The following is a 27,139-nucleotide window of genomic DNA, read 5'->3' on the forward strand; positions in this document are numbered from 1 at the left end:
ACGAGCCACTTTGACTGGATCAGTTTTAACAACAGGAAAAGGGTCAAAGTGTTCGTGTAGAAAGGAGTTGGCCTTTTTCCAAACAGACCATTTGAGTTTTACTGCTACATTTGTTTCTGTTACTATCGTCATGTCTGCCGCACCTATGTTTGTATGGACAGGTACATGTGTATTCAATCCACTTTGACCGCAAATTGCACTTGTCCTCCCCTTGTTTCCTCAGCCCTATTGTTTCAAGTAACCTGAAAGAAAGATGTCCTCGTTTAGCACGTTATTGCCCCCAGTAACTCTGAGCATGTCTCTTTACCACTGCTTCCCACTGATAACAATAGGCATTACCCTACATCCATGTGACCTGTCGGTGTCAGCAGGTAACGCGCTCTACCTACATAACTTTAGTATCATTCAGACACAGTGGGAGAGAGAGCACGTTGGGACTGCTCCGACACTGGCAGAATGTCCTCTCTTTTTCGGCTGGCAGCGACGGTTCTTTTAGTGGTGGCTTCTTCCGCAAAGGGCGCGATTGCTCAGAGCAATACGAACGAGACGATCGCCAGGGCGTGGGCTGAGGAATACAACCAAAGAGCGCAGATTGTGTTTGCAGAAAGCGTGGAAGCGGATTGGAACTACAGTACTAACATAACCGACTATAACAGAGATGTTGCAGTAAGTACTTACTTATACTAGTATAAGAAAACGTTTTTTTACTTGGGTACGGTCACGAAACAGTGGCGAGTTGGTATAGGTTCATACCAAGCTAGAGCAGCATCTTTATTTGTGAAATGATTCAGCCCCCTTATTCAAGAAGCGGGTCTTTGTGGACCCTTTTCTGGGATGCTTCTCTCTTCTAACTCGGTTCGTCCCATCTGAGCACGTCACCATAGCACTATAACCCAACTAATTTTTTAAAGACCGAAACTTGATCTTCCTCAGTGGGAGTTAAATTCATAGTTGTCCACAGAGATAAGGTACACTTTCATCTGAAAAACAAGCCATTTATTTCCTGCTATAAAACCATGCAATAAAATCAAATAAAATAATATAGTTGGACGACTACTGATTTATATTGGGCCAAAGGATTCGTTCCCACTGAAACTGCCGTTCTACTTAGGTCGATCCAAATCCGCGGGGACTCTCGCTGAATGCAATCACATTAACAGATAAACACACCCCCTCTTATTTCTAACGTAGTCGTATAATCACCACATTTTTAGTATTCTAGTCAATGCCAAGAGGAGGCGTGTTAGGCTCTATTCCCATAGATTTTAGATCGATCTATCCCCGCGGGGAGTCTCACTAGATTACTGTCAGCTTGGCCGGCTTAAGCGTCTGTCCCGCCTACTTAAAGCTGTAAGGGGGTAATTAACTATGGTGTCCGCTCGGCTGACTGCAATTTAGCCTGAACCCCCAGGGAGTTAGGTCGATCTAAACCTTAATCTTTAGATCGATCCAAATCTCTGGGAAAGCACCCCAAGAGGAGGCGTGTTAAACTGCTAATCTGATTGCACTCAGCGAATGAACCCAAAGTTGACTGAAGAGTCCAGATAAGGACAGTCGACTTGCCTTAATTTCGGACGGGCCAAGGAAGATGTCAGATTTGCGATATCATTCTTTGATTAATTGATTTTTCAAGTGAGTTTGTTTGTTTGGAACATTGTACTTTGGAACTCTTTGTCCTAGATTAATTTAAAATCATACTTTATTTATAAAATAAAAAAACGTTACAAAACCTCTGAGTAGCAGATGGTTTCCAACTGAGCACAGACATTAAAAAGCACTGCATTTTCCACTGTGATACGTTTGGCAAATTTGATATTTTTATAATTTTAGTTTACAGTTAAAAAGTAAAAAAGATAAATAAATCGTAAGATAGCTATAATAGTTTAAATAAGTTTATTCAAGTAGTAGAAGTGTTGTCCAGGAAAGGACTTGATCGGTTTGTGGGCCTAAAAATTTTGTTATGCATAAAGAGGAGGTTTACTGGCAGTTTTTAACGTACGGTACATACATTCTTAAAATTTTTTCTAACATTCTGAGTGGAAAAATTTTCTTTAGCATAGAATTAAATCCTGAGTACACTCCACGTTGTCCCTTTCTCCTTACTTATTTTCTCTAAGCTTTCCTCGCGTAAATCTGAATACGAGCAAGTACCCCAAGACGTTTTAACATGACTATGAAATATGGATTGAATTATGGATGGCGTAAATTGAATAACCAAACGTTTAGCGAGCCATCTGATTATAGTTTACTCGGGTCATTGGTTGCAAGTTGGACGTGTTTCGGGTACGCACGCATTGTTTCGAAGCAGTATATATGTTGTACCGACGGCATGGACCCAAAAACTGAAGTTTAACTACGAAAAAAAGGAAAAAAGACATAGTCGATGTCCGTCTAGTATACAAATTCAGTTACATTCAAATCTTTGCAGAAATAAAGGGATTACGTGTATGATGAAATCTGCACCATTTACTGTGCATGTGTAAATAAAATGTATTTTTAGACCGTCATTTCTCAAGTCTATATTTATTCATTTCCGCACCCATTTTATAAGGAGCTTGTGACAAGCAATTCAGTCGTTTACTGAAGCACTTCTAAAACGAAAATCGAGACTGTGAAGTGTGTCGTAAATGTTTTATCAGTTGAAAGCTGTCAATGATTAAACATGTTAGCGCAGGGCAAGTGCGGCCATGCACCACCCCTAATACCAACGCAGTGGATTAATTATTAATTTAAAGTGATTGATAATTAATCTTGGTTTATTTTCACAAGATGAACAGTACAAAGATAGTGATAATCCAGTAATCGGGGCGTCTTTCTCCTGATGTTGGACAATAACCAGGGGCGGATTTAGGCCGTCTTCAGGGTCTTCCGGAAGACGGTCAGATTTTCAAGTTTACATTGACGGGTATTTAATTTTTTCTGTCGGAAGACGGTCAAAAAAGGAGGATGGATCAACAAAGATAATTTGGAAGACTGTCAGAAAATATCTCTGGATCCGCCCCTGATAACCCTCTTTCTATATGTGGATTGATAAGTACACTATCAGTTTATGGACGCGTATAATAGTTCAGTTTTCAGACTGCTTTGCTGCGTTAGTCTGCACCCTATTTTGGTGATTGGCATGGAGTATTTATCTATTGAACACATACTTAGATACATATTTTTTATGAAACCTTATTATAGAAAAGCGGTGAATGTATTTATTACTGTCACAGAGTAAGCGTTTAAAAAGTTTTTAAATGAACTAATTTTTATGCAGTGATACACTGTCCGGCTGCAAACAAGGGGCTCATTCCCAATGAACTGTCGTTCTACGTAGATCGATCCAGCTCTCACTGATTGCAATCAGGCTAGCAGATTAACATGCCTCATTTTGTTTCTAACGCACTCGTATAATGGCCAGCTTTTTTTGTATTCTACTCGACCCCATGTCTGTTTATTTGGCTAGAAATCTCATTCGCAATAAATACGTTCGATAAAATGATAAAAAATGACACATATTTAACCATATAATAAATTTGAGATGAAGCATCCACGTTTTCAATAAACACTTCACCGGTACGGGGTAGGCCATTTAGATAGCTATCTACCTGTATGCTGTACCCTATATTCAAATGTTACTTTTAATTATAAGTATTTTACCAACGAAAATAAAGTTAATTGTGAGTCGAGTTGTGCGAACTAAGTGATTTTTCAGCCGTATCAAGCTGGGCAATTTTTCACACTTAATTGAAGTTCTGAGACCCGTTACACGAAATGGATTAAGCCAGTACAATATAGGAGTTCAATAAAATGATGCATTGCCCGTGTTTTATAACAGGAAAGACGTGATCAGACCAGTACTTATCTTTTGGGCGGACTGCTATTTATTCATGTTCATCTGAAGTACACTAAATTCCGTTTTAGGGTTCATTTGCGACATCGTCCTTTAACCCTTGACTGTGGCACTGTTCTTCCCTGTTGCTAGGCAGGTGACGCTAGATACGTGAATTTAATGATGGCGACACTTTGACTGATTTGGATACAACTTTATATTCATCAGTTTGAAGTCAAGCACCTGGACAGTCAAATATATTGTAAAAGAATGTGTCTGCAGTCCGCTCCCCATGAACGCTTTGAAAATAAACGCATTATTATTATTTTGCATTTTTTTCCCTGAAATGCAAGGTATTGCTTTTGTTGGGTGTAATATAGGTAAATGATCACGACTCTAACACGCTTTTTAATATACATACATGATTTAGTTTGATGCCTTTTTATTTCATTGCCCATGTGTTCCTGTTTTTGCACTTGTTATTGTTGCGTTGTTATCAATATTCATCTGCGTGTGGTATTCATCTAAACAAGAAGAGGCCCGTTTATAGTGATGTTAACCTAACAATAACTATCTTGTCCTGACAAAGTCGGAGGTCGGTGGCCTCAATATAAGATATGATAGCAATAGGATTAATGTATTTACCATGTGGTTTGAGTTGGATTCAGTTTTTTCTGACGTGCTGAAAACAAACATGGTGCGATTGTTTATTGACTTGTATTTTTAAACTTACTACGACCTTTCGTCCGCTGTAGTTCTATTTTCCAAACATCTGTTCACGTGAATGTAAACTGTCCCCGTTTGAAAATGTTCCAAAGTCATGCGTTCTTTGTCTACATTTGTTGCAAAGCTACGTCTCTTTCCCAATTAAGACTCGAAAAACGGCAAAACCTCACAAATAAAAGTACCTGATGTCGATTTTTCCTTAGAAAAATGTACAGGCAGACGTGGCGGTCGAAAGGCTTTTAGAAAAAGTATAAAGACCGGAAGTATATAACATAAAATGGCATAAAACATCGGATCAGGGGCAATGGATCGTGCTAAGGACAAAATAAAATAAAAATAACTCGGGAATTTTGGATAGAATGCCAGTTATACCTACAGCTTGTATATGGTGCATTTTTGGTTCGTGCCACGTTTTACATATGCAGGACGATTAAGAGAGTGACTTCACAGCGTTGTGGGAATCCTCACTCGAAAGAAAAGAAAAGGACTGAACGAATTGTTACGGGACTATTTTATTTAAAGTAAATCTCAGTTCTGGTATTAAATTGGAGCATATAGCACTACCCACAGAAGATTCAAGATCTAAGGCTACAAGCAAGGCTGAAATCAAGAAGAATAAGCAGAAAGTCGAAATCTGTGGGGATCATTCAATAGGAAAATGAGATTCGTTTTGGGTTATTCGGTGGCTTTCTCTATTATCTTCCTGCAAATAGCAACAGCACACGAAATCAAATCGGAGCAAGAAAGGGCAGTCCAATGGCTGAGGGACGTCAATGACCGCGCCGGCAGAGTGTATAATAACTTACGAGTGGCAAGATGGGTGTACGCTACAAATATAACTAAATTTAACGGAGAAAGACAGGTAATGTTTTGTTAACAGTTAATTTGTAACTGCTATGTAACCGTAACCGTACCGTAAGGGATAAAACATAAAACTGGTGTCAGTCTTATTACTGTGAATTCACCAATCATAATTGTTCTTTCATATTCTATTTCATCGAAACCTTGCGTGTATTGAATACGTTGAATCAACTGCGTTAGTTTGTTACAACATTCATTTTCTGGTGAGCACGTTCCAGTATAGGTTGTTTCAACAGCGAACATCTGTGAAGCTACAGACACAAAATGCCTCTTATTTTATATGGGCAAAGTCCTCGCAAATCGCAAAAATATGTGACAACTAGGACTCGAAACGTTGCTCATGGGGTAGATCATATGGACCATTTCATCACCGTTTGCTTGCTTTATGAGTCAAACATTCATAAGTAATATACGTGCTTGGCACTGCCTTCTTAGTGCAACAGGGCCTCCATGATATTACTGCTGAAAGCTGAGAAATCCACGAAGAATTTGACTGCATTGTTAGAAAGAAGGAAGGACATTCCATCACAGAACATTGACAGATTGGGGGGCACAGCTTGTATGAGGAACCCTATACCCCCCACCCACCCCCACCCCAAATCAGAGTATAAGGTTGTGTTCATATTATTATTATTATTATTATTATTATTATTATTATTATTTATATGTAATTTTTATCCGAACACAATTCAGCAACATCTTTGTTTAATCAGCCCCGACAGCGGGCCTTTTCGGTTGGGGAGATCGAGGCTCTGCAGAGCTCGAGCTCCTTCTGCTTTACCCGCGGGCAGTCCCTACCAGAAGAGTGGCTTATTGTATTATTTTGCATTGCATTGTATTGCAAATTGCGTTGCATTATATTATATTATATTATATTATATTATATTATATTATATTATATTTAGCACAACGCCTCCATCATGTCTGCAGAGTTTGACAGAGAGGCGGCGGCAAATGCTTCATTGTTTGCCTGGGAGAATTTCACCGATCCTGATCTTAGGAGGCAATTCAGAAAAATCTCCGATGTCGGCTCTGCAGCACTCCTTCGCAAGGACAAGGCAAAATACGAGAGGGTGAGTTGATGACACAGTGATGTCACGTTTTATAAGCATGAAGTGCATATGTGACAAAGACATAATACGAAACGATCGTGTCGTAGAGCATTTATAAGAAAATGGGTCTGCTCTGATGTCAGCCAAGACGTAGCTAGTACGCCCTTCGGAAATATTTCAGTGTACAGAAATCGCAATGACAATATTCATGTACATATGACCTTGAGGCAATGCAAAAATATTTATCTGTGGTTTAGATTGAAGTAGGTCTGGTTGGCTTGTCTCTGTGTTATGTAAATGTCTAAGATGACATGAATGTCAGTAAGGTCAGAAAGCTTTCCGGATCAGTTACTTTTTGCTTTCCAAATATGCAGCATGTGACAAGAATATTTTTCTCTCTTTCTTTCTTTCTCGTTCTTTCCTTTTTAAGCATAGAGGGCGAATTTTCTTTAATAAGTTGGGGACGTGTGACGAGAATTCGGTGTTAATTTTGCGTTGTAGGCATAACAATTCAGGTTCATAAAAACTAAAATTGACGCACTCACTTCCTTCACGGTAAAATTCAACAATTTCGCTCATCCACAATGTTTTCATCCCATCGATTAAAAATCCTGACAGAGTAGTTTGTATCCATTTCAGCTCATATCGTTGGTCACCAAGATGGAGACCACTTATAGCGAGGGCCAAGTATGTGACAAAAAGGGCACGTGTTTAGATTTGGAGCCAGGTTAAGTATACGACACACTTTTTTGTTTATTAACCTAGTAGTGAATTGTTTGTTTTAGGGCTTTAAGATCATTGAATTTAATGCATCTCTCTCTCTCTCTCTCTCTCTCTCTCTCACACACACACACATCTTATTTGTTTAATGTCCAGTCCTTATTACAGGTCTTACCCGATTAATGGCCACCTCGAGAGATTATTGGGAACTTCTTGATGCCTGGAAAGGATGGCGGGATGCAACTGGACGAAAGATTCGAAACGATTACAAGGAATTTGTTGATCTCAGTAACGTGGCCGCTGTTGAAAATGGTAAGCTAGTGAACGCCTGTGCATATGCGTGTTTGCACTGGTGTACGTTTTACTTAATGTGGTAGAATCATATGTGCACCTCACACATCACTTTTAAGATATTCAAACCGTTTTCAAATTAAAATCACTATTCCTGAATCGAAGGACTTGGTTAACGTAGTTACCGGTTCTATTCGTATTTTTTATCGATCCAGATTTATCGATTTATTTTATGGGAATTAATAGTAATTTCCCCTTTTTTATTAAAAGTAGCTACGATCTGTTAACCAGATTTAAAGCTCGAGAGGGGCTCAAAAATCCGAAACTTGAACATGCTCACAGTATTTCACTGAACATTTTTTATTGCGGTATCAACCTTATCCACTCAAACCAAAAATACCATGCTTTCTGCCATTCTTGCAGGGTACCGAGACACAGGGGACTACTGGAGATCCTGGTACGACACTGCCGACTTCCGGGATCAACTAGAGCAACTGTATGAGGAGATGAAACCGCTCTACCTTAACCTACACGCCTATGTGAAGAATAAACTGAAGGCAAAATATGGAGAGAGCTTGTTTCCACCGAGTGGACACATTCCAGCTCACTTATTAGGTATGGGTGTTATCACGTTATAGATGTGTTTCGGAAGTATGCGACAACTTAATCTTGAAATATCACAGTTTGTTAAACCTTGATGTGTTGTGATATATGTAATTTTAAAGAGATAATAACTTTTCTTATGAGATTCGTATTTTACCACCAAAACAGCGGTTATCGCAATTATTCTGGAATCTCTGCTTGTCATCAGACCATGTGAGCCTTCATAGATGGCTATATCTCCTTAATAATCCGTTAAGAAATTATTACAGACACCAAACTTTAAAAAATGGACTAACTTTGATTCATTAACCATAGGCAAGTATGGGAGAATCGTCGTTTACCCCAGGAAAATTCAGTTTTTTTTTTTTTTTTTTTTTTTTTTTTTTTTTTTTTTTTTGCCAAAATGAACGGTTGTCATCCCTTTAAAATGTTGTGATTACTGTAGACCAAAATTTTTGTTCGAGATGAATTGAAGTATTGTATGAGTGATAATGCATTGACACGATTTCAAAACATTATGAGAAATATGCTTCAATATATTGCGTTGGGTTAGCCCCATTATAGAATGAAATCAGCATTTATAAAATATGATATTGAAGTCATTCAAGATATGTATGTCACTGATATGCCTTTGATGATATATAAATTTATACCGTATTGTCAATATATATTGTGAAGTGAAAACAAAATATTTTTTATTCGGCATCAACACACATGACGCCATTGGACGTACTCTCAGTATGACGCTAAGTAAAGCATTTCACTGATTATATTTTCAAGGGAATATGTGGGCCCAAAGTTGGAACAATATATTCGACATCGTGGAGCCTTTTGCTGGGAAACCTAGCGTTGACGTCACCCCTAAGATGAAGGAACTGGTAATGACGGGCTCATAAGTTCTCTTCCTTCTGAAAGTATAAAAATTTATTCAACGGTTATTGTACTGGATATTTTTTGTGTGGTGGCATCTATATTTTTTTAGTATTGGCATCTATAAATTAAGATATAAACACAATATTAGAGCATTGAAAATGTTTCACTCGTAAGTGGTGTGAAATTGCACATCAGCATTGAAATATGGCAGTGTTTTTTATCTCACAAGCACAACACTGCAAGGTGTGTTTTTTTAATGAATTCTTGGAATTTGATTTAGAATTACACGCCCCGTAGAATGTTCAACATTTCTGACGAATTCTTCACTTCGCTGGGTTTGAAAACAATGCCGCAGGAGTTTTGGGACCATTCCATGCTAGAGAAGCCTACGGATGGACGTAGGGTTGTGTGTCACGCGTCAGCCTGGGATTTTTACAACCAAAAAGACTTCAGGTAAATGTCAACATTGGTGGCCTTTGTAACCGCTCAAAATAAGATCAGTAATAGTGAGCTGACGTCACAAGACGACCAGATATACACAGCATAGGGGTCTCCCTCGTGATTTTTTCTTTTGATCTGTAACAAGTTCTCTAGGGGTAGGGGGGCTCTATAGCACGCATATCATCCCCTAACAATGATACAATGGTTTCTACGCCTCCCACGCGGGCCGTTCCAGCAGAGGCAGGGCAATTAAATCTCGGCATGTTTTCGGGGTGGGTGGCGCCATATTTGATCCGCATACTAGTTAGTCCGCGGAATAACTGGTTGTGAATGCTCCCAAAGAGATAAATGAGTCATTGGGTTTCTTTTTTGGTCAGAATCAAACAGTGCACAGACGTCACGATGGAGGAACTGATCACAGTCCACCATGAAATGGGCCATGTGGAGTATTATCTCCAATACAAGGATCAGCCAGTTGTGTACAGGAGGGGGGCAAATCCCGGTATGGATTGCGTGTGTTGCTTTTGCTTTGAATAGTACTTAGTTAACTCCTTAATGTACAAGAAGTTACATTCATTAGAATGAATATTGAATTGGAAAAAAACTATTGTGAGATTCGTAAAGATTGTTCTGAAAAAAGGAATCACCCCTTCATAAAATTAATAAATAAAATGAAATAAAAGAGCAAACGTAATAAATGAATAAATTGCGCGTTTACAAATGTTCGTATTTATAGAAACAAGATAAAGACCCTATTTCTAACACGTACTGTGCAGCACATAGCTCTAGGAATACAGGTTACAATACAGAAATGCTAGGTTTAAACTTTGTTTAAGCAAGACACAACTAAGACGCACTCCAATTCTCTGTCCTAATACTTACAGGGTTCCACGAGGCTGTTGGTGACGTACTGGCCCTTTCAGTCTCCACGCCAACACATTTGAAAGAGATCGGGCTGCTGAAGAATGTTACCAATGACAGTGGTAAAAACAATGAAATATTTGGGAAATCTCGCGTTTTCCGTTTTCAGTGTTTTGTAAGAGAAAAAGTTATCAAAAGCATTGTGCTATTTTCATATGATACTTGATAGGTATTTTTTTTACTTCCAACAAGTGTCAAACATTACAAGCCGTGTCCCTATGCTAATAAGCATCAATCCTTTTTTCTTGTAGAGAGTGACATAAACTATCTAATGAGCATTGCCCTGGACAAAATTGCCTTTATTCCATTTGGATATTTGATGGACCAATGGCGCTGGGGTGTTTTTGATGGGTCAATAAAGTTTAAGGATTATAACAAAGAGTGGTGGAAGTTACGGTAGGTGTGGCAGGTAACGCATTCGCAAATGTGCTCAGGTGTGCCGTTTTCACAACTAACACATTCATATTTTGCTTTCATTCGACCCAACGGGATTGGTTTTGTATTATGTTCATTCGGCCAGAATCCAGTAATTTTTTCAACGTGGGGTGGAAATGGCCTTATTTTGTGGTCGCACACCTAACGCACTCCATATATCAAAAATCCTCCGAATGAAAAAACTTTTTCTTTCCGTCTTAGCAAATTAGTTATGACTGAAGTGGAATTGAAAAATTACTTTTCCGATTGAAAACAAGAATCAGTGTAGCTTATTGTCAAGAATTTGATGAATGAAATTGCATCAATATACATCTTCATGCCGCTTATTTCCAAGACACCTCATTATCTGCATACTGTAAAGGGGAATTTCAAATATAAAACAATTCATCAAAGATATTGATTCTTTTCAGGTGCAAATACCAAGGCGTTTCTCCCCCAATACACAGGAATGAAAGCGAATTTGATCCTGGTGCCAAGTATCATATACCAGCTAATACACCATATATAAGGTTCAGTTTCAGTGTATATTGAAATTGTATGTTAACCATTGCTAGGTTCTTGGTATAAAATGAACCTCCAGATCCTGACTAATTTACATGAAAGGCATTTAGTATACATTAGATAACTGAAAGTAATATAATGGTGCATATTAAAATGCAGTTTATTCTTGGTACCTTTCTATCCAAGTTTCTAAATTTTGATGAATTATCAATCAGTTTGTGTGATTGTTTTTATACACAGTTTCCAATATTGAGCATTTACATCTCTGTGTGAAAAAAATACTCATTAATTAATATGATGCAACTTTTTGAATAAAAGTGGCTATGGCATTCTCATATTTAGGAGAGGGATTTTTTGCTTTGTAAACAATTTTCAGGTGATTATTCAAAATTCAAAAATATATGTCCACACCAAATTGGCTTAAGCATGAGTCTTTAAGAGTATTTTCAAAGAAAGTTAACAATAGAGCTGTATAAGCTTGAGAAATCTCTATTTGATTTCTCTCCATACTAAAAACATTCTAAAACAAGATAATCTAATTCATTTTTAAACCTTTATGTCTTCAGGTATTTTGTTAGTTATGTCCTACAGTTCCAGTTCCACGAGGCCCTCTGTAACACAGCCAATCAGACAGGTCCCTTGCACATGTGCGACATCTATCGATCTACAGAAGCAGGAGCAAAACTTGGGTAATGTGGCTGTAAAATTGCATACTAAATAAAATACATATCGTTAGTTCATTACGTATCATTTCATTAGTCTGATATACATTATTTTGATTAAATTATCAGTTACTAAGTTCCTATTTATTAGTATGCAACCCTCAACAGAAAGCTATGGAAAGTGTACCAAGACATAATTCACTACTACGACACTATTTGTAAATTCTAGCTATATATTCAAATTTAGTATCAGCAAGTATATAAATATAGAAGAAATAGCATTTCTGCATTCCCCCAGTGAAAATTCAAAACATTTTACAGTATAACTGTTGCATAATGTCACAATTGCCTCAAGCATTGTAAAACACTTCTTCATATGACTGCATATATTTGCCAAAAACAATCCAGTGTAACTATCACACCTACAGCAATTAAACCCAAACATCATTACAACTAACACAATCCCTTCAAACTGTGAAGTCTTTAATATTATCTATTTTTCTTTATATTTTAGTAACATGTTAAAACTTGGATCTAGTAAACCATGGCCAGAGGCACTGGAGCAAGTTACAGGGACCCGTAACATGTCCGCTAATGCCATCTTGCTCTACTTCAAGCCTCTAATTGATTGGCTAAAGGTCCAAAATGCAGGTCAGGGCATAACATGGTCTGAAGAATGTCCAACTGAGTTTTACACGACTACTTCTGCTCCTTCAACCACCACCAAATTCAAGCCAGCAAATTCAACAGGAAGGTTGCATAATAGTTTCTTTATAGTAGCCTTTATATCTGTATTGACACGTTACATTGTAAGATGAACACACATGTGAAGTACTAATTGGTGTCGATTAAGACAGTAGAGCAACTGACATGTCAATTCAAAGTTGAAATCACAGTAATACATTTTAAGACCATAACAGAAATGTATTGAAAATCACACTAGAATTTATCTTTCCGATTCTTCATTCTTAGCATATTTATACTCAGGAGCCCCAACTTGTGCTTACATATTATACTTATTAAAGAACCTGAATATATTTGAAATAAAATTAATTACAAAAAGCTTTAGGGATATTATGGATACAGTATCAAAATGGCAAGTGTATGATACCATTTTATATTTCTTTTTTCCAAAATTAACATCAGTGCATTGCTATATTTTGGTTTCTTGTAAACTAAAATTTGAATGATCGATTGAGGAAAATCTTCAGTTTTAATCAGTGATTTAAAATCAAAATTTAATAACAAGAATTTGAAGGAATTGGCTACCATGCAAATAATGAAAAGAGGTGAAATGTGAATTTTCATCATTTGCAGGGGCATTTTGGTGGTCTAATCAACAGTGATTATTACTGTCAACATGGCTTTCTGCTTTGTTTTTGGGTGTATTCACCAAAGTAGCAGACAAATGTTTTTTTTTTCCCAATTCCCTATGGATAAGGTCAAACAGATGGCAGGCAAAACAGGATTAAGATATTCTATATTTCACTGTACAGTAGGCAGAAAGTAAACAAACCTGTTCCCAGAAGTTGGTATGTTGCACAATAACATTGCAATATCAGCGTATGATCGCACATATGCAAATAAGACTTTATTGCCCTAATGGTACACGGGCAAAATAGCTAAATAAGTGCACCATAAAAATGTTAATTGTCAATAATATTGACAGAAGTTGGCATATCATCTCACATATGCAAACGAAACTTATGTGCCCTATTTGTAAAAGGGCAAAATGGCTAAATAAGTGCACCATCCAATAAGATTGTCAATTAACATTTTTATACCACTGGGATCTGAGTATGTTTGAGATCAAACGGCACAAAATACAATTGGTTAGACATATTATTTAATATGAAATATTTAATCAGCTTTATATCTAACTGGGATTTTAAAGGTACGTCCTTTTGTCAGAACATACTTGTGTTGTTCCATGGCTTGAAACTCTTCAAAATAGATACTGGGCAAACTATTCTCTGATTGGTTTCATGCTATTGCATCAATTTTTCAAAGCATTAAAATATTTTTATATGATGTAATTACATTGTTATTCATTCAGAACTAAGAAAGAGATCGAAAATAATTATACAATTTATGTTAAGCTTACTGCGTATGTTTTTTTGGGGGGGAGGTTATATATACTTTTTGAGTTAGTATTTTAGGGCTTAAATCATAATGAAATCAATTTGGAAGCTAAACTGAGGGTGGTATATTATAATGATAGATCTAAATAAATGTAATTCATACCTTAATAGCATACTGCAGGGCTAGAGCAATGCATTCAGTGAGTGACTCTCTCTTTCTCTGCAAAATTTAAGATAAGCAGCTGGTGTCCTTGTGGATGCTACTTCATGCAACTTATTTAACAGGAAATCTTTTACTTTGTTTTAAATGTTGTTTAAAAAATTTATTGTCAGTGATGGTTTTTCTAAGCTAGGATCTATACACATAATTTTTCCTGAACTGTTTTGTATTAATAAAAGTAACTTAAGTTTCTATTTCATTTTTCTGTACTTTATTGGATCATACATCAAATAAACATTTATAAAATAAAATAATTCTAGGCATAACACACAGAATAAGCACACTTAAGTTATATGTATAATTTTTCCTAAACTATTTTGTAGTAATAAATGTAACTGAAGTTTCTATTTAATTTTTCTGTACTTAACTGGATCACACATCAAATAAACATTAATAAAACAAAATAATTCCAGGCATAACACACAGAATAAGCACGCTTACTTTATATGTATAATTTTTCCTAAACTATTTTGTAGTAATAAATGTAACTGAAGTTTCTATTTAATTTTTCTGTACTTAACTGGATCACACATCAAATAAACATAAATTAAACAAAATTATTCCAAGCATAACACACAGAATAAGCTTTTATTCTGCCTAAAATCACACACTTGATTTATATTTGGCCAAGTCTTATAAGTGAATTTTGCAGATTTAACAAGCTGAATATAAATAAAAACAAAATAAATTAATAATAAATCAATGAATAAACAGTCATTTCTGTTCATCCTTTCTTGCAATTATAACAGTATAAAATTTATAGTCAGTGATGGTTTTCTAAGCAATACATATAATTTTTTCTAAACTATTTTGTAGTAATAAAAGTAACTTAAGCTTCTTTTTCATTTTTCTGTACTTTATTGGATCACACATCAAATAAACATTTAATTTAATAAAACAAAATAATTTCAGGCATAACACACAGAATAAGCTTTTATTCTGCTTAAAATCACACACTTGTAATAAAAGTGACTTTTGCAGATTTAACAAACTAAATACAAATAAAAACACTAAATTTATTAATAAATCAATGAATAAACAGTCCTTTCTGTTCACCCTTTCTTGCAATTATAACCGTAATAAAATTTTATCACTCGGAGCAATATCCAAGATTCCATTACATGTTTATATTTGTTTTTCTGTATTGTCAGAAATGAATAAGAGTATGGCAATTTTGGCATTCCTTTTGAAGATATTTAAATTTTAATGAGATGTACAACAATTATGATAATAAAAAGAGTTTATTTTTCAGTCCCAATCGATTTACTCAAATTCTCAAACTCAAATTCTGTCTTAACATGAACGTTCATTACGCCAATTTAAAACTAGGAAAATAGACTGTTTTCTTTGTTGGAAAACCACAGGAAGCTAGATTTTGTACTTATGTAAGTCTGGAGCTTCTGAAACATTTCCTGTTTAATAAATCACAATAGTTATAGACGAAATTAGGGAAAGGCAAAAGACATACTTGGCAATCATGAATGTATTGTTTCCTGGGTATGATGACGACCAGAAGTTGGAGCTTGTCATAGCTGACTGTTGTAGGAGAACTTCAAAATACACAATAAGAGCTAGCTTACGAATGCAGACGATCATTATTACATACAGCAAATGGGTTGTTATAATATACTGTATGATCACCAAACCACGATAAACACAAGCTGTGTGCTCGTGTATTTTCCTTTCATTACATTTTAAGCAAATAAGTATTGGCTTGTAGGCTCATTGGCGTGAGTAGGACTGACTGTGCAAGTCGCTCTTTTAAGTACTGATCTACTAAATTGTAACACGCCATGGAGTAAATCAGGTCGATTTGTATAGGGTGGCGTCTGTAAATACAAAACCTTTGTACGCAAGTCTTCTTAGCTAGGTGTTATTGAAAATACAAGTCTTCAATACATGTATGACTAATATTGGAAAGGAAAGCGAAAATTTGCCTTACAATCTTCTGGCAAGGAGGCAAAATGAATGGAAACAGAGCCACACAATTTATGGATAACTTAACAATAGTAACCGAATTCGCAGAGATATTGTGAAAGAGAGTAAAGTCCCGTGAACCGCTCGGACTGTTTTAACTTTAACGTATCAACAACATAAAAAGGACCAAAGCATTTGTGTAGAAAGGAGTTGGCCTCTTTCCAAACAGACAATTTCTGTTTTCTAGCTACATTTGTATGCGTTTCTTTTGCTTGTCTGCCTCACCCAATTTTGTGAGGTCAGGTACATGTATATTCAAGCCTCTTTGACCGTAAATTGCACTTGTCCTCCCCTTGTTTCCTCAGCCCTATTGTTTCAAATAACCTGAAAGAAAGATGCCCTCGTTAACCACATCATTGCCCCAGTAACTCTGAGCATGTCTCTACTTCCCACTGAAAACATATTAGGCATTACCCTATATCCATGTGACCTGTCGGTGTCAGCAGGTAACGTGCTCTACCAACATGACCTTAGCATCATTCAGACGCAGTGGGAGAGAGAGCACGTTGGGACTGCTCCAACACTGCCAGAATGTCTTCTGCTTTTCGGCTGGCAGCGACGGTTCTTTTAGTGGTGGCTTCTTCCGCAAAGGGCGCGATGGCTCAGAAAAATACGAACGAGACGATCGCCAGGGCGTGGGCTCAGGAATACAACCAAAGAGCGCAGATTGTGTTTGCAGAAAAGGTGGAAGCGGAATGGAACTACAGTACTAACATAACCGACTATAACAGAGCTGTTGCTGTAAGTACTTATTTATACTAGTATAAGAAAACGTTCTTTACTTGCGTACGGTCACGATAATGAACGCGCCGGCAGAATGTCTTATATCTTACAAGAGCATGATGTGTGTTCGCTACAAATATTACTAAATTTAACGGAGAAAGACAGGTACTGTTTTGTTAACAGTTGTAACTGCTATGTAACCGTAACCGTACCGTAACGGATAAAACTGGTGTCTTATAACTATGAATTCACCAATCATAATTTTTCTTTCATATTCTATTTCATCGAAACCTTGCGTGTATTGAATACATTGCATCAACTGCGTTAGTTTTGTTACCACATTCATTTTCTGGTGAGCACGTTCCACTTTAGGTTCTTTATACAGCGAACATCTAAGAAGCTACATACACACAATGCCTCTAATTGTATATGGGCAAAGTCCTCGCAAATCGCATTGCATTGCATTACATTACATTGTATATTTAGCACAACGCCTCCATCATTTCTGCAGAGTTTGACAGAGAGGCTGCGGAAAATGCTTCGTCGTTTGCCTGGGAGAATTTCACCGATCCTGATCTTAGGAGGCAATTCAGAAAAATCTCCGATGTCGGCTCGGCAACACTCCTTCGCAAGGACAAGGCCAAGTACGAGAGGGTGAGTTGATGACACAGTGATGTCACGTTTTATAAGCATGTAGTGCAGATGCAGGGGAGGATTTAGGCCGTCTTCTGGGTCTTCCGGAAGACGGTCAGATTTTCAAGTTTACATTGACGGGCATCTTTTTTTTTTGTTGGAAGACGGTCAAAATTGGAGGATGAATCAACAAAGACAATTGGAAGACTGTCAGTAAATAGCTCTGGATCCGCCCCTGAGATGTGACAAAAACATAATATGACACGATCGTGTCGTGGAGCATTTATAAGAAAATGGGTCTGCTCTGATATCTGATTTCAGTTTACAGAAATGTGTACAGAAATCGCAAATGAAAATATTCATGTACATATGACCTTGAGACAATGCAAAAATATTTATCTGTGATTTAGATTGAAGTAGGTCTGGTTTGCTTGTCTCTGTGTTATGTAAATATCTTAGATGACATGAATGTCAGTAAGGTCAGAATTAAAGCTTTCCGGGTCAGTTACTTTTTGCTTTCCAAACATGTAGTATGTGAAAGGAATATATATTTTTCTTTCTCTTTCTTTCGTTCTTTGTTTTTTAATTTTCTTTACAAAGTTGGGGGCGTGTGACGAGAAGTCAGTGTTGATTTTACGTTGTAGGCCTAACAATTTAGGTTCTTAAAAAACTCAAATCGACGCACTCACTTGCTAATGGGCAAAACTTCACTGTAAAATTCAACAATTTCTCTCATCCACAATGTTTTCATCCCATCGATTAAAGATCCTGACAGAGTAGTTTGTATCCATTTCAGCTCATATCGTTAGTCACCAATATGGAGACCACTTATAGCGAGGGCCAAGTATGTGACAAAAATGACACATGTTTAGATTTGGAGCCAGGTTAAGTATTCGACATACTTTTTTGTTTATTAACCTAGTAGTGAATTGTTTTAGGACCATTGAAGTTAATACATCTCTCTCTCTCTCTCTCTCTCTCTCTCTCTCAACAAAACTCATTTGTTTAATGACCAGTCCTTATATTATTACAGGTCTTATCCGATTAATGGCTACCTCGAGAGATTATTGGGAACTTCTTGATGCCTGGAAAGGATGGCGGGATGCAACTGGACGAAAGATTCGAAATGATTACAGGGAATTTGTTGATCTCAGTAACGAGGCTGCTATTGAAAATGGTAAGTACATGTAGGCCTAAGTGAACGCCTGTGCATATGCGCTTTTGCACTGGTGTACTTTTTACTTAATGTGGTAGAATCATATATGCACCACACATTAAGATATTTAAACCATTTCAAATTAAAATCACTACTCCTGAATCGATAATCTTGATTTACATAGTAACCGGTTCTATTCTTATTTTTTATCGATCCAGGAAAAGCAAAGTAGTGTAAATATTCACCTGCAAGTAGAGGCCGATGAAAATCTGAAGTTCAAACTAAAACCAGGGACATAAATTTTGAATATTTCAAAATTCTGTTTTTAAAAGGCAAGCAGTGGCTGTTAGACTTTTATATAGGAAAAGAAATATTTATTTTATGGTAAATAAGAGGAATTTCCCCTTTATAACTAAAAGTTGTTACGATCTTAACCAGATTTAGAGCTCGTTATATTTAATAAAACGTCTCCCTCTTGCACCCTGAGCTTCAGAGCTAACTTGACACTAACCTCTTCACTGTAGCCTATCTTCATCGTGTAATCGTGTATTAAAAGTTACTTGACACGATGGAGATAGGCTACAGTGAAAAGGTTAGTGTCAAGTTAGCTCTGAAGCTCAGGGTGCCCTCTTGCGAGAGAGGCTCAAAAATCCGAAACTTGAAACACTGAAAACATTAATTGCTCGTAATTTTGTCAACGGTATATGATGTGGTATAACCCATTAATGAGGCAGAGGTGATGAAAATTCCCAAAAAATTAATTTTGTCAATATAATAATATAACGTAAATGTCAAGACTTTTTGCTGTGAGAAGGGGCGGATCCAGGGCTATTTGAAGGGGGGGGGGGGTGTCAGCGGATGCGAAGCCGACCCCCCCCCCTTTGCATGGGGTTCGGGGGCCGCTGAAGGGCCCCGAAAATTGTTGGTATTTTAGAGGGCGAACAGTGCTATTTGGTACGGCTTAGAACTATGATTCATCTAGTTAAAATTCCTATTAAAAGATGGGACCATCGGTGTCATTTTTTTCAGAAATCGAAGGGGGGTTCAGGACTCCCCTGACCCCCTCCCCCACCCCTAAACCCGCCAGTGTATCAGTGTGTATGTGTATGAGGGACTAACGTCCACTGAGTTATGAGAGATGCGCTTTAAATAACATATTGCGTTGAGTTTTATGTAGCGATAGTCCGAAGGTTCAATAGTCCGAAGGTTCATTGGTCCGAATTTTCACTATAGAATCTTCGGACCAATGAACCCTTGATAAAAAAAAATCCATAAAAATGTTACCACTTTTCGGACCAATGAACCTTCGGACCAATGAACCTTCGGACTATCGAGACGCCCCCGAGTTTTATAACCGTGGAAAGAAATCAGCATTTATAAAAAGCGATTTGAAGTTATGCAAATGTAGTACAAGATATGGACGTCACTGACATGCTTTTGTTGTCCATTTTTTGTGAAGAGAAAACAAAACAGTTTTTTATTGCGGCATCAACACAAATACCATGCTTTCTCCCATTCTTGCAGGGTACGCAGACACAGGGGATTACTGGAGGTCCTGGTACGACACTGCCGATTTCCGGGATCAACTAGAGCAACTGTATGAGGAGATGAAGCCGCTCTATCTGAACCTACACGCCTATGTGAAGAATAAACTGAAAGCAAAATATGGAGAGAGCTTGTTTCCACCGAGTGGACACATTCCAGCTCACTTATTAGGTATGGGTGTTATCGCGTTCTAGATGTGGTTCGGAATTATGCCACAATTTAATGTTAGAATATCACAGATTGTTTAAAAACCTTGAGGTATTGCAATATATGTAATAGTGATAGGCAGGGGCAGGCGGGGGGGGGGGGGGGAGGGGGGGGGGGGAAGGGGCAGACGAAATAAGACCAGACAAATATATGTAGCTATAGACAAAAGAATCTTCACAAGTCTATTGCAATAACATAGCTAATGAAGGTGTTCTAAATTAAGACGTACTGTCAGTATGACACAAAATAAAGCATTTCACTTTTTTTTCACATTTATTTCAAGGGAATATGTGGGCCCAAAGTTGGAACAATATATTCGACCTCGTGGAGCCTTTTGCTGGGAAACCTAGCGTTGACGTCACCCCTCAGATGAAGAAACTGGTAATGACGGGCTTATAAGTTTTCTACCCTCTGAAAGTGTATAGATTTATTCTGAAATTATTGCAATGGATATTTCTTGTGTAGCGTCACACACACACACACACACACACACACACACATATTGAGCAGTGACATCTGTAAATAAAGATGTAAACAAAAGCTTTAAAACATTAAAAATGTTTCACTCGTAAGCGGTGTAAAATTGTACCTCAGAATTGAAATATGGCAGTGGTTTTTATCTCCCAAAAACATTGTAAGGTGCGTTTTTTTATTGAATTCCTGGAATTTGTTTTAGAATTACACGGCCAGTAAAATGTTCAACATGTCTGAGGAATTCTTCACTTCGCTGGGTTTGAAAGCAATGCCACAGGAGTTTTGGGATCATTCCATGCTAGAGAAGCCTACGGATGGACGTAAGGTTGTGTGTCACGCGTCAGCTTGGGTTTTTTACAACCAAAAAGACTTCAGGTAAATGTCAACATTGGTGGCCTTTGTAACCGCTCAAAATTAGATCAGTAATAGTGCAACTGACGTCACAAGACGACCAGATATATATCATACGGGTCTGCCTCGTGGTTCTTTCTGCTTCTTGTTAGTTTGGATCCGTAAGCGGCCTTTCTTCTTTACTACTTTTTAAACAAATTCTTGCGATAAATGTTTTGTTTTCTTAATGCATAATAAAAATAGTTCTCTTAATTAGAAAACCGATGGTAAAATACTCACACACAGGGTCCAAGTAACAGAGTCCAGCTTCAGTTAGATTCATACAGGTTAGGATTAACTGGACGTAAGTGAAAGTGGATCAAATTTCAGGAAGGGGGCTTAACCGCACAAATCAATGTGCACCGGACCCTATATGCTAGGGGCTCTCTAGTAAATGACACTGGGCTTGTACCTCATTGTTGAGATGATAACATAAAAGGATCATTTACAATTACTTGATCCGAGGACTTACTGGTCCCTGTATCGAATATGGCGAGCACGAATAATCCCTTAACAAAAATGCATTCTATTCCACGCCTCCCACACGCGCCATCCCAGCAAAGGCAGGGCAATTAAATCTCCGCATTTTTTGGGGGTGGTGGCGCCATATTTGATCCGCATACTAGTTAGTCCGCAGAATAACTGGTTGTGAATGCTCCCAAATAGGTAAATGAGTCGTATATTGGGTTTTTGTTTTGTCAGAATCAAACAGTGCACAGACATCACGATGGATGATCTGATCACAGTCCACCATGAAATGGGCCACGTGCAGTATGATCTCCAATGTAAGGATCAGCCGGTCGTGTACAGGGGGGGAGCAAATCCCGGTATGGATTGCCTGTGTTGTTTTTGCTTTGAATAGTACTTAGTTAACTCCTCCTTAATGTTCAAGAAGTCAAATTCATTAGAATGAAATTATGAATATTGGTTTGGAGAAAAACTATTATGAGATTCATAAAGAAAAAAAAAGAAGAAGAAATTAACTTTCTAAAACCACCCCTCATAAAATTAATAAAATGAAATAAAAGAGAAAACATAATAAATAAATAAATTGTGCGTTTACTAATTTTCGTATTTATAGAAACAAGATAAAGGCCTTATTTTTAACACTGTGCAGAACAACGTAGACCTAGGAACACAGGTTGTTGCAATACAGAAATGCTAAGTTTAAACTTCGTTTTCAGCATGACACAACTAAGAAGCCCTCCAATTCTCTGTCCTTATACTTACAGGGTTCCAAGAGGCTGTTGGTGAAGTACTGGCCCTCTCAGTCTCCACGCCCACACATTTGAAAGAGATCGGCCTGCTGGAGGATGTTGTCAATGACAATGGTAAAAACAATGAAATATTTGGGAAGTATTTGGTTTTTACGTTTTCTGTGTTCTGTAAGGGAAAAAGTTATTAAAAGCAGTGTGCCATATTCATATGATACTTTATAAGTATATTTTGACTTCCAACAAGTGCCAAACATTAAAAGTCGTGGTGCTATGCTAATAAGCATCAATCCTTTTTTTGTTGTTGTTGTTGTAGAGAGTGACATAAACTATCTAATGAGCATTGCCTTGGACAAAATTGCCTATATCCCATTTGGATATTTGGTGGACCAATGGCGCTGGAGTGTCTTTGATGGTTCAACAAAGTTTGAGGATTATAACAAAGAGTGGTGGAAGTTACGGTAGGTGTGGCACATGCATGTAATGCATTCGCTATGTGCTCAGGTGTACCATTTTTACAACTAACACATTCATTATCTCTGCCAAGGAGTTTATGTTTTTGGTTCCGTTAGTTTGTCTGTCTGTCTATCTGTCTGTCCGTCTGTCTGTCTGTTAGCAACATTACAGAAAAAGTTATGGACCGCTTTTGATGACATTTTCAGGAACTGTCACAAGTGGGCCAAGAAACAGATGATTAGTTTTTGGTGGTGATCAGGATCAATAATCAATCAATAATCAATAATAAAAAAAATAAGTCATGGACCAATTTTAATGAAATTTTCTGGAACTGTCAGAAGTGGGCCAAGGAACAGATGATTAGTTTTTGGTGGTGATCTGGATCAATAATCAATCAATAATCAATAATAAAAAAAATAAGTCATGGACCAATTTTAATGAAATTTTCTGGAACTGTCAGAAGTGGGCCAAGGAACAGATGATTAGTTTTTGGTGGTGATCTGGATCATTAAACAATCAATAATCAAAAAACAATATCATTATAGAATGAAAATTTAGGGGTGAAATGGCATTGGGTGGAGACTCTTGGAGTGCTTTTCTAGTATTTTGCTTTCATTCAGTCCAATGGGAGTGGTTTTGTACATGTTCACACTATAGAACATTTGGACCAGTGAACCCTTGATTTAAAAAAAAATGAAAATATTACCATTTTTTGGATCAATGACCCTTCGGACTATCGAGACACCCCCTGTTCATTCAGCCAAAATCCAGTAATTTCTTCAACGTGGGGTACAACTGGCCTCATTTTTACACTTTAGTGTTGGCACACCTAACGCACTCCATATATTAAGAATTCCCTGAATGAAAAACCTTTGATAATAATCTTTTCTGTCAGTGACTATAGTGGAAAATATAGTGCCATTGCAAAAATACTTTCCTGATTGAAAACAAGAATCAATGTAATGAATGAAATTGCATCATTATACATTTTCATGCCAGTTATTTACAAGACACCCCATTATCTGTGTACTGAAGATAAAGGGAAATTTCAAATATACAACAATCAATCAAAGATATTGACTCGTTACAGGTGCAAATACCAAGGCGTTTCTCCCCCAATACACAGGAAGGATGATGATTTTGATCCTGGTGCCAAGTATCACGTACCAGCTAATTTCCCATATATAAGGTTAGTTTTCAGTGTATATTGAAATTGTATGTTAACCATTGCTAGGTACTTGGTATAAAATGAACTTCCAGATCCTGACTAAGTTACATGAAAGGCATTTAGTAATATAATGGTGTATATTAAAATGCAGTTTATTCTAGGTACCTTTCTATCCAAGTTTCTAAATTTTGATGAATCATCAATCAGTTCATTTGATTTGTTTACACATAGAGTCCAATATTGAACATTTACATTTCTGTGTGGAAAAGAACTTATTAATTAAAATGAAGCACCTTTGAAAGAAAAGTGACAATGGCATTCTCATATTAAGGGGAGGCCCGGGATATTTCTCTTCTTTTAATTTTTTATTAAGTCAGTGGTAATTCAAATAATAAAACTATTTGTTCACACCAAACTGGCTAAAGCATGAGTCTTTAGAGTATTTTCAAAGAAAGTTAACAATAGAGCTGCATAAGCTTTAGAAATCTCAGTTTGGTTTCTCTCTCCAGTATAAGCCTATATATATATAATACAAACAAGATAATCTAATTCATTTTTAAACCTTTATGTCTTCAGATATTTTGTGAGTAATGTCCTACAGTTCCAGTTCCACGAGGCCCTGTGTAGCACAGCCAATCAGACGGGTCCCTTGCACATGTGCGACATCTATCGATCTTTAGAAGCAGGAACAAAACTTGGGTAATGAGACTGTAAAAAAATTCACTCAAAATAGAATACAATGAAATATCATTAGTTCATTGCATATTAGATCATTAGTCTGATACACATTACTTAAATTATTACTAATTATATTCCTATTTATTAGTATACAAACCCTCATCAGAAAGTTGTTGGAAGAGAACCAAGGCATAGTTCATTATTACAACACAAGGTGGCAATACTATCTGTGTATTCTAGCTTTATATGCAAATTCAGCATCTCCATGCAGGTATATAACTGTAGAGAAATAGCATTTCTGCATTTACACATTTCCTCAGTGAAAATTCAAAACACTTTTACCGTATAACTGTTGCATAATTTCATAACTGACATAGGCCTTGTAAAACGCAACTTCATATGACTGGCTATATTTGCCAAAAACAATTCAGTATTACTATCATATCTACAGCAATTACACCCAAACATCATCACAACTAACACAATCCCTTCAAACTGTGAAATCTTTAATATTATCTATTTTTCTTTATATTTTAGTAACATGTTAAAACTTGGATCTAGTAAACCATGGCCAGAGGCACTGGAGCAAGTTACAGGGACCCGTAACATGTCCGCTAACGCCATCTTGCTCTACTTCAAGCCTCTAATTGATTGGCTAAAGATCCAGAATGCAGGTCAGACCATAACATGGTCTGAAGAATGTCCAACTGAGTTTTACACGACTACTTCTGGTCCTTCAACCGCCAAACCAGCAAATTCAGCTGGAAGGTTGCACAATGGTTTCTTTATAGTAGCCTTTATATCTGTATTGGCGCTTTACATTTTAAGGTGAACACTCAAGCAAAGTACTAATTGGAGTCGATTAAGACAGTAGAACAACTGACAGGCCAATTTACAGTTAAAATCACTGTACTATATTTTAAGACAGTAACTGAAATGAACTGAAAATCAGACTACAATTTATCTTTCCAATTCTTTGTTCTTAGCATATTTAGTCAGGAGCCCCAACTTGTGCTTACATATTAGACTTATACTGAATATATCTGAAAAAAAACTTAATTAAAAAGGCTTTAGAGACATTATAGATACAATATCACCATTTTATATTTCTTTTTCTTTTTTTTTTCCAAAATTGACGATTAAGTGCATATCTATATTTTGGTTTCTTGTGAACTAACATTTGAAGAAAAATCATCGATTGAGAAAAATCTTCAGTTTTGATCAATCATTTAAAATTAAAATTAAAAAACAATAATTTGAAGGAACTGGCTACCATGGAAATAATCCACAGTAGAGAGATTTGAATTTTGCGTCATTTGCAGGGGCATTTTGGTGGTCTAATCAAAAGATTTTAACTGTCCACATGGCTTTCTGCTTTGTTTTGAGGTGTATATTCAGCACAGTTATAGCAGTTTTTTTTTAATTCCCTATAGCTATGGATAAGGTCAAACAGCTGGCAGGCAGAGCAAGATAAAAATATCCTATATTTTACTGTACAGTAAGCAGAAAGTAAGCAAATCTGTTTCCAGAAGTTGGTATATCATCTCGTATGCAAACGAAACTTATGTGCCCTCTTTGTAAAAGGGCAAAATGGCTAAATAAGTGCACCATTCAATAAGATTGACAATTAACGTTTTTATACCTCTGGGATCTGAGATGGCTTTAAAGGTACATACGAACCGAGCATCGGTGGAGCGTGGATTCCCAATAACACATGTAAACCACTTCTACTAGTTTCTTATACGACTCAAATAAGTTCGACATGTCAAGGGATAAACTGAATAGATCACTCGATCAGTCATAAAAGAGCTTTAGACTGCTCCTTTCTTTAAATTTTTGGTTGGAAATTTAACCTACTTTCGTGACCTACTTTTCTGCCCCATTGACATACAGCATGGAATGCTAGCAGAAAAATCCGTTCAAACATCATTTTCAGGTAAAATTAAACAATGCCTTTTGGTAATTCTCTTAGTTATACCATTTGAAACTATATGCTGGCATTTGGTTGGTTTTTGTGACAAAAAATTAACTTTGTATGCATCTTTAAATATTTGTCACCATATCCAGTATGTTTTAGATTAAACGGCACAAAAAAAAAAAAAAAAAAAACAGTTGGTTAGACATATTACTGAATAAGTTTCTATTTCATTTTTCTGTTCTTTACTGGATCACACATTAGATAAACATAAATTAAACAAAATAATTCAAGGCATAACACACAGTATAAGCTTTTATTCTGCCTAAAATCACATACTTGATTTATATGTATAATTTTTTCAAAACTGTTTTGTAGTAATAAATGTAACTGAAGTTTCTA

The 27,139-nt window shown here is 36.7% G+C and overlaps 1 protein-coding gene across 1 annotated transcript; it reads left to right on the plus strand.

Moving 5' to 3' along the window:
• On the plus strand, positions 1–27,139 carry LOC106171935 (angiotensin-converting enzyme). The gene is made up of 26 exons (XM_013552467.2): positions 1–666; positions 6,307–6,474; positions 7,093–7,180; positions 7,342–7,485; positions 7,888–8,079; positions 8,848–8,945; positions 9,221–9,393; positions 9,759–9,883; positions 10,266–10,364; positions 10,554–10,698; positions 11,148–11,246; positions 11,805–11,927; positions 12,415–12,712; positions 16,653–16,919; positions 17,388–17,555; positions 18,331–18,418; positions 18,568–18,711; positions 20,215–20,406; positions 20,726–20,823; positions 21,119–21,291; positions 22,009–22,133; positions 22,539–22,637; positions 22,837–22,981; positions 24,067–24,165; positions 24,721–24,843; positions 25,360–27,139. The coding sequence occupies exons 1-26, from the start codon at positions 457–459 to the stop codon at positions 25,652–25,654; spliced, it is 3,978 nt and encodes a 1,325-aa protein (XP_013407921.2). The 5' UTR covers positions 1–456; the 3' UTR covers positions 25,655–27,139.

The sequence above is a fragment of the Lingula anatina genome, chromosome 7, assembly GCF_051362555.1.
Source record: "Lingula anatina isolate TDL-2025a chromosome 7, LinAna3.0, whole genome shotgun sequence".
Taxonomy (NCBI): Eukaryota; Metazoa; Brachiopoda; class Lingulata; order Lingulida; family Lingulidae; genus Lingula; species Lingula anatina.

What these genes read in the sequence shown, in the direction of transcription:
- LOC106171935 (XM_013552467.2), top strand. Translation starts at nt 457, where the DNA reads ATGTCCTCTCTTTTTCGGCTGGCAGCGACGGTTCTTTTAGTGGTGGCT. An exon ending in CAGGAGGGGGGCAAATCCCG is followed by an intron (nt 9,884 to 10,265) that starts GTATGGATTGCG and finishes TAATACTTACAG; the next exon opens with GGTTCCACGAGGCTGTTGGT. An exon ending in GCTAATTTCCCATATATAAG is followed by an intron (nt 24,166 to 24,720) that starts GTTAGTTTTCAG and finishes TTATGTCTTCAG; the next exon opens with ATATTTTGTGAGTAATGTCC.